Here is a 14,405-nt window from a genome sequence, read left to right on the forward strand (position 1 = left end):
GTTTATACTATATCTTAATTTATCTTGCAAAAGAGCATTGGTTTATTTCTAAGGCTCTGAGCATATCATTGAACTTTGTCCAAGTAGCAGATTTTCGGAAAGAAGTGGCATTGGGAGCTGAGAATTTATTAAGAACTAAACATGGTTTCTTTTCTCTTTGAATGTTCCTTCAATAGCATCTATTGCAATTTTACTTCTATTTAACACCTTAATTCCGCATCCGTTGGCATCAATATGATGCAGATATATCAATCAAACTCAGGTACAAGTATCCTGTACAGGTGTGAATCCAAGTGTTAGACATAGCTATTTCTAAAAAATTATCTATGTGATCATTAGAGATATATGGTGTCCATTTGTTGGTGTCCAAGTGTCGGTATTTGATATGGGTAGCAGAGGCATAGATGAAAACTCCAATTATTAGATGGTTCTAGGAATTATAATAATGAAAGTATGCACATCTGTGCACAAACAAAACTTAGGTGCAATCCTCTTCATGAAGCTTTGCATGAAGGGAGGTATGGTCCACACCCATTTTATTATACCAGATGCTCTTCCTGAGTACACCTATTCTTCAACATAAGATACATCATTTTTTTGTTCAAAGCAGGTGTACCCATTTTCATATTAGTCACACTCATCTTCAATACCAAGTCGACTTATTCTTCTCCCACTTAACGGATTGCATCATGAAAGTGCTTGCGTCTTGTGAGTTTTAATACCTGGTTATACTTTAGAATCTAGTATTGTGGCCAAATAAATGCCAAAGCATTTCCTTTCTCCATAGTAGTTTTCCTGAACGCCTTATTTATTTTCTTTCTTCTCAATTGTGTTATGTGCCACTTCTTTTTTTCCCCCCTCCAATGATAGATTATATATCTATTTCATCTTTGGAAATTGAGAAAAATTCAGTCCTGTTTGATTTCTGTACTTAATTCTTTGAAGTAGCACTTGTACCTATTTTCCGATTGGAACCCAATCTCTTACTCGCCATCAACCTCATTGAGATATCATTTGCGCAGTGGTTTATGGTGTCACTGAAATTTTGAGAAATTGAACAGTTTGTTTCTTCTGGCATATATTTTCAGTTCTGAACTGCTAATGTCAATTTACATGTTGAACTTCCAGGTTAAGCCCCCTGTGAATTTGTAGATAATCAGCTCTATTGATAACAATTGGGTACCTGCTGGAACCAGGGCCAAATCTGCTGATTATCAAGAACTGTCACAATGGAGGACGTAGTGTGACACAATGACTCCAAGTGTGCCTCCTGCTGGGTCAATGCCTTTTGTCATTTTATTTGACTTGGTATCGGAACAACTCCTTATACTAAGAACAGATGATCAAGCATGTGTGCTATAGTTAGTTGGTATCAAACGCCATGCAGCTGCTGTAAATTTGTCCACCAAAAATGAGCCTGCACACACACACAAAAAAGGCATTGCCTACCTGCAAATTTCTGTATTCATTTATTTTAGGTTCCTTTTTTTCAATAAAAACGTTTGTTGGTTTATGGACTGGATTGACTTCTCTCTAAGCTTCCAGAGTGAAACCAAGCAAACCAACTGCAATACAGTTGAACTTGTGCTATCAGACACTACTCTAAGCAGAAAATGCAAGTGGAGAGATTCAATGGCAGTGGAACTTTGGTGAACTCACCTTGTCTTCTCTTTGCGGCCATCTGCTCTGCCATCTTCAGCAGTAGGTCCTCATGCTCCTCTGCCTCGCCTAGCTTTTCCCTGATAAAGCATGGGTGAACTAGAGGAGGGCAACATTGGTGGCTCAGAGGGGGCGGTTGTGATGATTACTGCGATGGTAGAGGATTTTGAGTTTAGAACTGAGTATTAGAGATGTAAATGGCTAAATGACATATTAGACATCATAATTCCAAGAGAGGAGACGTTTGACTTCAATTGATGCTCTAAGACGCATCCTAGGTCTCAAAACAAGAGAGGTGATTGTCAAGGAGGAGCCTTTTTATTCATCCACAAGCATTTACTCTTTCAAGGAGGATATACGTCTTGAATTCTCATCGCCTCGAAACTTTGGCTTTGCATTTAGCAGAACGTACATTGACTGTTCTTTGGTCGCTCTCCAGTGTCTAGTGAGTCTGGCTTGCTCATGTAAATGGTAGGGGTGAGTATTTGATTAAAATTAAATTGAACTGAATTGAATTAATCAAAATCGATTTGAATTAAAATTTTTTAAATTAACCGAACCGATGAAATTTTTAAATAAAAATTGAATAAACTGAATCGGCTTATTAATTTAATTTTCGATCGAATTAACTGAAATAATTAAATTATTTAAATATTATAAAAATTTATCAATTAGTTAAGGATTTATAAATTTACTTATTTAAAAATTTAAAAATTATGTTTTTATTTTGATTAATTTATTTTTTTATTTTGATTAGTTTGATTAATTCGGTTTAATCGAATAAAAAATTTTAAAATCGAAATTGAACTGAATTAATCAAATTAATCAATTTTTTTAGAAAAAAATTAATTGAAATTCTGAAATAACCAAACTGAATTTTTTAAATTTGATCGGTTAGATCGATTTATTCGATTTAATTGAATTTTTGCTCACTCCTAACGGCAACTACATCTGGCCTCTTAGTCGCAACTTTTGATGTCTAATCTTCTTCATCCATTAACACATTTACTATTTAATATCCAATTTATCTAATTTATTAAAGTTTTTATTATTTAGTATTAGTTCATCTGACTATTAGAACTTTAATATTAAATGTTGTGAACTTAACAAAATTATCAGATCACATGACAGTTTAACTCTAAACTTTTATTAAAATTAAAAAGATTTAATTATCTTGTACTTCCTACATCAATATCAATTGCAATCTATTACACATGATTATAATAAATCCTCCCATGTCTAAATGGTGGATTATCTTTGTCTGAGCATAAAATATTGTATTAATATAGAGTTTTGTACTCAGGGAGCTTCTCAGGTCGTAGAGTTTTTGATGTAATTGTTAAGGATCAGATCGCGGGTGCCTAAGTGACAATTTGAATGTTCTATCGCGGTACCATGCCCCAAAGACACGATCGAATTCATCACGGTCTACAATCTCGTTGTTATTAGATTTAACTATCTACTTATATTTGGGATCGATTTACCGAACCCACAAATACCACATTTTATGCCTCTTACACAGACAGACAGGTTTGATGGAATATATATAAATATATGTGTACACTCCTTGGTCTGATCATCATCACTCACTTTCCAGGCATCAAAAGCCGCAACTGCAGTGGAATCTCACCCAAAACAAATGCACCATGATTCACCTTTCCCTCTACTAAATCTATCCATTCGAGTTGGCAACAAAAATATGGAACATTCATCTCTTTCTTCTCCTTACAGAGCCATCATGATTTACTCCGAGTTGGTGGCTCCTCAGACGAAATATAAAGGAAGGAGAAAGAAAGAGTTCAAAAAAGTACACTAGAAATCAATCCTTTGGCTCCTCTGTTTCAGTTCACCCTTGCCGCTTCTTCTTCTTCTTCCTCCTCCTCCATTAACTTTGCCTCCAATCTTCAAATTCTCTCCCCGTCCCTCTCCCCCTCTGTCACCTTTTTGCACTCGAACTCCCATGGCGCATCCTTCAAGGCCGGCCCCCGCCGGAATCCGGCGGCTTTCGGAGTTGCTGGCCGAGCAGCAGGAGCCCTTCTTGTTGGATATCTACTTGCTGGAGAAAGGTCATCATCCCGAGAGGAGCTCCTCTGCTTCTGTCTGTTGGTCCGTCCTCAACGCAAGACATGGCCTCCATAGCAGGAGGAGCAGCAGATTCCAGCTCCTCAAGCGCAAGCTCGCCGAGCTTCTTCACCATGTCAGACCCTGGAGCTGGGACAGCGACAAACGGGTCTTCCTTCGCTTGGCTGATGCAGGGAGCAGCCATGCCGTGGAAGATGACCATGGCCGCCGCCTCTGTTCTCCTCCCTCTGTTCAATGGAAAACCATGGACGCGGACGAGTCGAAGCAGCTCAGCCCTGTCTCTGTTCTCGACCTGCACTCCCCCGAAGAACACTCCCCCCCTCGCCATCTCATCTCCAGTGAGTTACTTCTGCAGTTCGCAATCAAATTTCATTCCTTTTTCTCATGTTCTTCCGTTTTTCCACCCTCCATGACAGATGACGACGAGGCAAACGATTCCCCAGCCTTCTACACGTTTACCAAATCAAGAAAACAACTCGCCGAGCCCAAGAAGCTCGTCTTGGACCCTGAGCAGGATGGCAAAACTCAGCAAGAGATTGCCTCATTGATCACCAGCATCAGGAGGGAATGGTATGAGCTCCACCCTCATGTCAAAGAGATCGGGATTCATGTGCAAGAAGCCATTTTTGAAGAAATCGGAGAAGATGTAATCTCAGAGATGATAGATTTCTGTTGTACATTAGGAAGAACTTAACTAGAAGTTAAGTACACATGATGCAGATGCTACTTAGTTTTAGAAATATATTAACAACTAGCATTCAAAAATTGTGTGTGCCCGCGCGTTCATCAGTTCATCATTGAAGTCTCAACCACCAGGGAGACGCAGTGCAATGCCACAGCAAACAGATTGGCATGTCGATGACCAAATAAAGCAGTCTGCCATTAAGAACTGATCAATGCCTGCACTTGACTATCTTCTTGGTGCTTCTCTTTCAATTAGGTGTGACGCAGACTCCTCATCAATGCAAAAATGCTCATGAAATAGATTCAAAAAGTATTTTCCAAAATATTCCAAAATATGTGTTTAAGGAGAGCTGCTGCGCAAACAGACAGATTTGTCTTCAGGGAAAAAAAGGCTAAACTGCTTGAATGATTAAAGGCAACAACTCTGCTATGGATTGGTTCATAATGATAAAGATTGTCATTTCCATTTATTGTATCTTCTGAAGCAAGTACAGTCAATTGAATGCCGAATTTCCAGGCCAATCATTCCACGGGTCACGGAAATGGATGCCATCGAGAAAATGGACAATTAGATGGAAGCAGATTTGCAGTTCTTGTTCTTTCAGCTGTTAGTATCTAATGGGACATTTGTATAATTAATGAATATATATGGTCATCAAAATTATTAAGTCAAAATTTGTGATCTAAATTTTATTTGGAATTTGACTTAAGGGCATAATTGTTATGAATTATAATTGTGGATACCATTTGTAGTATTTCTAATTTGATGAGGGGCCAAATTAGAAATATGCCAATCTTTATAAGGGGTTATGGTCCCCAAAAGGCAGAGCGACAGAATTGTTTCTGAATCCCCATCGTCAGAGAAACTACGGAAACCTAAGGAACTCTGCACCTTTTGGAAGATCATCCTCGGCTGCTAGCGATGGATTCCGGTACGCTTCCGAATTTACTTCTTGTTGTTTCTTAAGAATTGGATAGACGATGCATGCGTTGAGATTTCTCAACATTAAGGAAAATGCAAAACCAACAATTGGTATCAGAGCCAGGTTTATCTCAGTTCTTAAGAAATTCTACTATACTGTTCGGTTTTCTTTCTGGTTTTTTCGCGTTTTCTCTGCCCGAACACGATTTTTCCTCGATTTCTCTGCGTGTTTGGCCGACGACGAACACGGCAACGCACCGGCGCTGTCTGCGTGCGAGAGATCCCTGTGACGCCGGCGAAGTAAGAAACGGCGGCCTGGTGCAGGCGTCGGCAAGGCATGCGGCGTCGGCAAAGCAATCGTCGGCGGCAGGCGAACTGCAGCGCGCAGACGGGCAGAACTGCAGCGCACGGCGTTGGTTAGGGAAGGAAATTAACGTGGTTTTTTTTTAATTAATTAATTAATTTAAAAACCACCGAAACGTGGTTTCATTAAGTTAATTAATTTTAAAAAAAAAAAAACAAAAAAACAAAACAAACCACCGAAACGTGGTTTCATTAAGTTAATTAAAAAAAAAAATCACCGAAACGTGATTTTTTTTTTTTTATTAAGTTAATTAAAAAAAAAAAAAGGGCCCACCATAAGGCACGTTGGATGTGGAAACTTCTTGTACGTTGCATGGATTAAAGCAAATGCTTGCTTCGGTTTAAATTGCATGAATTGCATGCAATTCCTTGCTTCGGTTCAAGGTACACGTTGCATGAATTAAGCAGTTGCTTGCTTCGGGTTAATTTAAAAAAAAAAAAAAAAAAAAATTACATGCATGAAGCAATTGCTTTTCGGTCCAATTGCATGCATAAAGCAATTGTTTGCTTGCTTTGGTTCGATCGATGCTTGATGTTGCAATGGATGATTTTAATTCATAATGGTACAGTGCCATTAGAAGTTGAAACCAGCACGTTGCATCGGTTTTTTAGCAACATGCTATTTTTTAATGAACAGTTAATATGACGTGGATTAATTAAAAGATAGAATTAATTAATTAAAGGAAAGAGTTAATTAATTTTATAGTTAATTACATGTCCGTCAGTTAATTAATTTTACATTTTTAATCTTGTTCTTTAATTAGCATTTAGTTCTTTATTCAAATTAAATAAGTTGAATTATGATGTTGCCAAAGTGACCTCTCTAATTTGGTTTGTTTAATTTTGAATTTTGAATGTTTGTAATTGTGTATTTCCATGTGATCATTTGATCGACCCAAAGGACGGTCAATGGTTGACCGGAGTACATAAATTACCTGTGATAATAAACACGTAACAATTATAAGGATTTCACATGAAAATAGCAAATCAATCCAAAGAGGGGTTTGTTATTTGTCGTGCATTATTGTTAGTGTTTGATTATTACAACAAGGATATTACTAGCAGTTAATTTTACTGTCCAAAGACTTGAAATTAATGGTGCATTAGATATCTTGGATGGGTTTGCTAATTATTTTGAACTAGATTGAAAATTAAAGTAGTGTGCATGTTATTTACAGTTTATTTTCTGTTCTCTTTTCAGTTAATGTTGCAAATATCTCTGCCAACTTAAATTCAATACCGGTCCTTAATGGTTCCAACTTTAAGGACTGGAAGGAGAACATTCAGATAGTTCTCGGATGCATGGACATGGACCTTGCGATACGGACGGAGCAACCCCCTACTCCTACGGTAGCTAGCTCTCTTGAAGAGAAAGCTAAATTTGAGAAGTGGGAACGCTCTAACCGCATGAGTCTAATGATCATTAAGCGTGCAATTCCGGAGGTGTTCAGGGGTGCTGTGTCTAAGGACACCACCAATGCTAAAGATTACCTTGCAGAACTTGAAAAGCGCTTTGCCAAAAGCGATAAGGCTGAAACAAGCACTATTCTTAAGAGCTTGATTTCAATGAAGTATAAGGGCAATGGTAATATAAGGGAGTACATCATGGAGATGTCCAATCTTGCTTCAAAACTTAAAGCATTAAAGCTTGATTTGCATGAGGAGTTACTTGTGCATCTCATTCTGATTTCTCTTCCAGTTCAATTCAACCACTTTAAGGTCAGTTTTAACTGTCAAAAGGAAACGTGGAATTTGAATGAACTGATCTCTCATTGTGTTCAAGAGGAAGAGAGATTGAAGCAAGAAAAGACTGAAAGTGCTCATCTAGCAAGCACCTCTAAGGATAAGGGCAAGAAAAGGAAGAATGTGGATGCTGCAGGTCCAAATGCAAAGAAACAAAACAAAGGAGATTGTTTCTTTTGCAATAAGGTTGGACACATAAAGAAGGAATGTACCAAATATCGTGCATGGCGCGAGAAAAAGGGTATGTTTCTTAATTTGGTTTGTTCTGAAGTAAATTTAGCTTCAGTACCTAGAAATACTTGGTGGTTAGACTCCGGTGCTACTACTAACATCAGTATTTCAATGGAGGGTTGCCTGAACTACCGAAAGCCAAGTGATGCTGAAAGACGCATTTTTGTGGGCGATGGAAAATCGGTAGAAGTTGAAGCAATAGGGCACTTTAGATTGTTACTCAGTACTGGTCACTATTTGGATTTAATAGATACTTTTGTGGTACCGTCTTTTAGACGGAATTTAATTTCTGTTTGTTATTTGGACAAATCTGGTTACTCTTGTTCATTTGGAAACAATCAGTTTCAGTTATCTATTGGTAATTCAATTGTTGGAACCGGTTCATTAATGCAATATGACAATCTATATTTACTTGATACAAATGCTTCATATAATGAAACCCTAAACATTGAATCAAGAGGTACTAAACGAAAACTAAATGATAATACTTCGGGTGCATTATGGCACAAACGTCTAGGTCACATCTCTAGAAATAGAGTTGAACGTCTTGTGTCAGATGGGATCCTGAATTCCATTGATTTCACGGACTTTAATGTCTGTGTTGAATGCATTAAAGGAAAACAAACCAAAGATAGAAAATTGAATGCATATAGAGCTACGGAAGTCCTTGAGTTGATACATACGGATGTATGTGGGTCATTTCCAATTCCTTCTTGGAATGGTCAACGCTATTTCGTATCATTCATAGACGATTTCTCTAGATATGCATACATTTTTCTTATTCAGGAAAAGGCTCAAACATTGGACGTGTTCAAGTCATTTAAGGCTGAAGTTGAAAATCAACTTAACAGAAAGATAAAGAAAGTAAAGTCCGATCGTGGTGGTGAATACTACGGTCGGTATGACGGTTCAGGTGAACAACGTCCAGGGCCTTTTGCCAAATACCTAGAGGAGTGTGGTATCGTCCCACAATACACCATGCCGGGCTCTCCAAGCATGAATGGTGTAGCGGAAAGACGAAATCGCACTCTACAGGATATGGTAAGGAGTATGGTTAGCCATTCTTCCTTACCAAAGTCACTCTGGGGTGAGGCATTAAAAACTGCAGCATACATTCTCAATAGAGTACCAACAAAAGCAGCTGCTAAAACACCTTATGAGCTTTGGTTAGGCGAAAACCTAGCCTAAAGCATTTCCATGTTTGGGGATGTCCAGCTGAAGCAAGGCCTTATAAGCCTCATACGGATAAATTGGACCCCAAAACAGTTAGCAGCTATTTTATTGGCTATTCTGAGCGATCAAGGGGCTATAAATTTTATGATCCCAACTTAAAGTCGATTTTCGAGACGGGTACAGCTGTATTTTTTGAGGATATTGAGTTTGGGGGGAAGAATCAAATAAAGGATTTTGTCTTTGAGGAAGAATCAACTTCTACTTCGGTTAACGAGGAGTTGATTCCTATTCCGATTTCTTTAGACAATGATCAGGATTCTCATCCGGTCATTGAAAATATCGGAATAATTCCAGAAAATCAAGACAATGTTAATCTTCCAGAGGTGCAAACTCAACAACCTCAAGAAGAAGCTATTGAGGAACAAGTGCCATTGCGGCGATCTACAAGAGAAAGGAGAAGCACTATGTCGGATGACTATGTATTTCTTCAGGAACATGAGGATGATCCTGGTATGACGGAAGATGATCCCATCAATTTTCGTCAAGCCATGGATAGTTCCATTTCAGAAAAGTGGATTGATGCAATGAATGAAGAGTATAAGTCTATGCAAGACAATAAAGTTTGGGAACTTGTCCCATTACCAGAAGGTATGAAACCTATTGGTTGTAAATGGATTTTTAAAACCAAAAGGGATTCAAGAGGTAATGTGGAAAAGTATAAAGCTCGTCTTGTGGCAAAAGGCTTTACTCAAAAATATGGGATTGACTATAAAGAGACTTTTTCTCCGGTTTCAACCAAAGACTCTTTTAGGACAATCATGGCACTTGTTGCACATTTTGATATGGAGCTACATCAGATGGATGTAAAGACGGCGTTTCTCAATGGAGACATTGATGAAACAATCTATATGGTGCAACCAGAAAACTTTGTGTCAGGAGATCCAAAGAATATGGTTTGCAAATTAAAGAAATCCATCTATGGGCTTAAGCAAGCGTCTCGTCAGTGGTACCATAAATTTCATGAGGTAATTCTCTCATTTGGTTTTGGAGCGAATTTAATTGATGATTGTGTGTATCACAAATTCAGTGGGAGTAAACACATATATTTGGTTTTATATGTGGATGACATTTTGCTTGCCACAAATGATATAGGCTTATTGCACCAAACCAAGAATTTTTTGTCAAGAAATTTCGAGATGAAAGATCTTGGTGAGGCCTCATTTGTATTAGGAATTCAGATACATCGGGATCGTTCTCGAGGTATTCTTAGATTGTCACAAATGGGCTATATCGATAAAGTACTTAAAAGATATGGCATGCAAGATTGTAAACCAGGAAGCACCCCGGTCGCTAAGGGAGACAAATTTAGTCTCAAACAATGCCCTAAAGGAAATCTTGAAATTCAGGAAATGCAAAAGATTCCATATGCTTCGGCAGTTGGAAGTCTTATGTATGCTCAGGTTTGTACGCGTCCGGATATTGCGTACATAGTTGGCGTATTAGGCAGATATTTAAGCAACCCAGGTATGGATCACTGGAAAGCAGCTAAAAGGGTTATGAGATATCTGAAGAGAACTAGAGGTTACATGCTCACGTATCAGAGGTCAGATAGTCTTGAGATCATTGGGTATTCTGACTCTGATTTTGGAGGATGCCAAGATAGTTTGAGATCCACTTCGGGCTATGTCTTCATGTTGGCTGGTGGAGCCATTTCTTGGAGGAGTTCCAAACAGGGACTCACAGCTTCCTCCACCATGGCAGCAGAATTTGTAGCATGTTATGAGGCATCAAATCATGCAATATGGCTGAAGAGTCTTGTCACGGAGCTGCGCATTCTGGAAGGGATTGAAAGACCCCTTAGATTATTTTGTGACAACAAATCAGCTGTATTATATTCTAACAACAATAGGAGCTCAACGAAGTCAAAGCATATCGACATCAAGTTCCTAGTTGTGAAGGAAAGGGTACAAAGTGGACAGATTTCTATAGAACACTTGGGTACAAACTCCATGGTAGCTGACCCTCTGACAAAGGGTTTGCCACCTAATGTCTTTCTTGAGCATACTGCTCGTATGGGAGTTTTAGAGATGGATGATCTCTAGGTTGAGTGGGAGTTTATAATTATGATTGTCTTTCAGTTTGTTTTATAGATACTCATGTATTTGTTATTCTGATCAGTATTAAAGCATCATTCAGTTCATTACACTTTGTACAATTGAGTTAAAGTTTGATCTCACTAAAGTTAAAGTTGGACCAGTTGAAAATTGACATGAACAGATCACCTTGCATGTAATTTTCATGCCACTAATTCATGATTGATCTATGTCATTTAGTTATGTTGATGTATGTGACCATTGATAGGTTTAGTTGTGATTGATACAACGAAGACCGCTTTGATCCTATGTTAATATGACTAATGGACGAGATTGTTAGGAATGTCCTCGGATTTGATGACAATATTGTGCACACTAAGGATATATCATTCATTTTAATTATATATATGTCCAGTGGGAGATTGTTAGCATCTAATGGGACATTTGTATAATTAATGAATATATATGGTCATCAAAATTATTAAGTCAAAATTTGTGATCTAAATTTTATTTGGAATTTGACTTAAGGACATAATTGTTATGAATTATAATTGTGGATACCATTTTTGTATTTCTAATTTGATGAGGGGCCAAATTAGAAATATGCCAATCTTTATAAGGGGTTATGGTCCCCAAAAGGCAGAGCGACAGAATTATTTTCTGAATCCCCATCGTCAGAAAAACTACGGAAACCTAAGGAACTCTGCACCTTTTGGAAGATCATCCTCGGCTGCTAGCGATGGATTCCGGTACGCTTCCGAATTTACTTCTTGTTGTTTCTTAAGAATTGGATAGACGATACATGCGTTGAGATTTCTCAACATTAAGGAAAATACCAACATCAAGTACTATTGTACTATTGGCAGATTTAAGAGATAAGAGAAGAAGGCTTTGTTTTTTGTTTACTGATGGTGTTGGGAATGAAATAACTCCACCAGCCAAAACTAGGAGAAACTTCAACAGATGACCAATCATTATTTAACACAACATAACTTCAACATTATACATAAAATGCACCTTTGTGATCAAATTGCTCCTTTTTTATTATTATTTGGTAATCCAGATTGGTATGTTCCGCCCTATTAATTTCGGAGGTAGATTATTTTCTGTACTGATTCATCTACTCAATAAATCTAGAAAACAATTTATGTACATTTAGAGTTCGACCTTCAAATATTCATCTCTATTGGAATTCAAATTTTAATCTTTGTTATTTGTTTCCCTAAGGGGGTGTTTGGTTGGGGGTTATCATTGATAACCTTGGTTATCTGTCCAAGGTTATCGTTGATAACCTTGTTTGATTCAGATTATGATTGATTCCCAAATAATACAACCTCACCGCCACATTAACAAATGGGTTATCATCCGGTAATGTGATTACCTTGGTAGCCTAAGGTTTTCTACGATTTCTGAGGTTAACAAAATTTTTTCCATGATTACCTTTCGAAACTAAGTCAATTAAAAAGTACTATGAAATCTAATTAAAATCAAATTATTTAATTCAATAAATTTTAATTTAAATATTTATAAATTAAAAAATAATTTATTTTAAATTTAAAAAATAAAATTAATGAATTATATTTATTAATTTAATGAATTATTTTATTAAAATAATTATTTTAATAAATTATTTTATTAAAAAATATATATTTTTAAATTTTTTTAAAAAATAACCAATTATATTTATTAATTTAATAAATTATTTTATTAAAATAATTATTTTTAATGAATTATTTTATTAAAATAAAATTATCATATTATCTTTATTAATTTAATAAATTATTTTATTAAAATAATCATTTTAATAAATTATTTTATTAAAAGAAAATTTTATTTTAAATTTAAAAATATAAAATTAAGGAATTATATTTATTAATTTAATGAATTATTTTATTAAAATAATTATTTTAATAAATTATTTTATTAATATATATATAAATTTATTTTAAAATTTTAAAAATAAAATTAACAAATTATATTTATTATTTTAATAATTTTTTATTAAAATAATTATTTTTAATGAATTATTTTATTAAAATAAAATTAACAAATTATACTTATTAATTTAATGAATTATATTAAAATATAATTGAATGAAGGGTAATATAGTAAATATAAAACTGATTATGTTTTATTCCCTCTAAATAAATAAAGTAAATCAAACAACATTTAGGTTATGTTTTATACCCCATAACCTTGGTTATGTGATTATCTGGTAATCATATAATCAAGGTTATATATTATAACTTGAACCAAATGCACCCTAAGTACTTTACCACTTGCTACACCGTAAGGACTGAAATTGCTCTTTAAGCCTGTATATTAGTATCTGTTGTATATATTGAGCATCATATTGAAACTCTTGTTGGGAGATAATTGTCATTCCATTCCACCCTAAGCGCATACAAGGCAATCTCATCTTAAAGAGAGTGTCTAACTTTTATCGTGACCTGATGACTTCTCCTTCGATCCTTAGGTAGCGTTTGGTTTCAGAGACAGGGACACAAATACAGAAACAGAGTAGAAATTTTTGTCTCTGTCCCCGTTTGGTTTTGAGAGACAGATACAGAAATAGGATTTCTGTCTCCGTCTTTGTCTCCATTTCTGTCCACTGTAAAAATGGGGACACTGAAACGGAGACGGAGACAAAAACTACCCATCTCCGCTTCCGGCACCGTCGCGCCGCCGCCCGGTCACCGCCGGCCGCCAGGCCGGGCGCGTTGGACGCGCAACTCGTCGGCGCTCCGGCCGACGTCGGATTGTGGCGGAAATCCGGCCGGAATCCGACCAAAAACAGAGCCCTGCGCGCCCCAGCCACTGTTGGCCGGAATTTGGCCGGATTCCGATCGGATTTCGACCGAATCGGGGTCGGAGTCCGACCGCAATCGACGCGCCCGGCGCCGGCGCGTCGACCGCGGCCGGACTTTGACCCCGATTCGGCCGGAATCCGACCGAATTCCGACCGAAATCGGCCAACAGTGTCCCTGTCTCTGTATTACCAAACACGATACAGAGATCATTGTAAATGCGTCCCTGTCTCTACTGTATTTCTGTATTTTTGTATTTCTGTCTCTGTATTTCTGTCTACTGTAAACCAAACGCAACCTAAGATCATCCATGTCCTTGTCCTTCGATGCTTGGGAGATCTTTAGTGATAATTTCTTTGAATTTTTGAGTCAAGTAAGATGCTCGAGATCATGAAGCTTAAGGGATTTATATGAGATCATTCCTCTCATCTTAGATTCGATTATAATTTATAAGTAGCCCTCGGGACATACCGGAGTTGGTTACGACGGAATAGATTTGTAAAAGAGGACAAGAGTTCGAATCACCGAGACAATACTCTTTTCCGTCGTGGCCAACTGCAGTTTCTGGATTTACCTTATCACAGATGATTGTGAGGTCGATCGTGTGGGGCCGCTGGAATGACGGATTCCACTTTTTGCAGAAGATTA

General features: G+C 37.0%; 2 protein-coding genes across 2 annotated transcripts in view; both read left to right on the forward strand.

The window, feature by feature from the left end:
- LOC141830862 (uncharacterized) overlaps positions 1–1,513 on the forward strand; it is a gene marked incomplete in the record, with an annotated part of 17,631 nt that extends 16,118 nt beyond the window's left edge. The window contains 1 exon segment of the mRNA XM_074718305.1: positions 1,129–1,513. Coding sequence (XP_074574406.1) covers positions 1,129–1,152 — 24 coding nt within the window.
- A 5,419-nt stretch (positions 1,514–6,932) lies between these two features.
- Positions 6,933–7,908, forward strand: LOC141830306 (uncharacterized). Its single transcript, XM_074717755.1, has 2 exons — positions 6,933–7,694; positions 7,802–7,908. Exons 1-2 carry the CDS (start codon positions 7,013–7,015, stop codon positions 7,828–7,830), a joined length of 711 nt encoding a protein of 236 aa, XP_074573856.1. The 5' UTR covers positions 6,933–7,012; the 3' UTR covers positions 7,831–7,908.
- Positions 7,909–14,405: the final 6,497 nt, after the last annotated feature.

The sequence above is a fragment of the Curcuma longa genome, chromosome 6 (genome assembly GCF_044706935.1).
Source record: "Curcuma longa cultivar G26 ecotype Majalengka, Jawa Barat chromosome 6, ITB_CL_G26_1.1, whole genome shotgun sequence".
NCBI lineage: Eukaryota > Viridiplantae > Streptophyta > Magnoliopsida > Zingiberales > Zingiberaceae > Curcuma > Curcuma longa.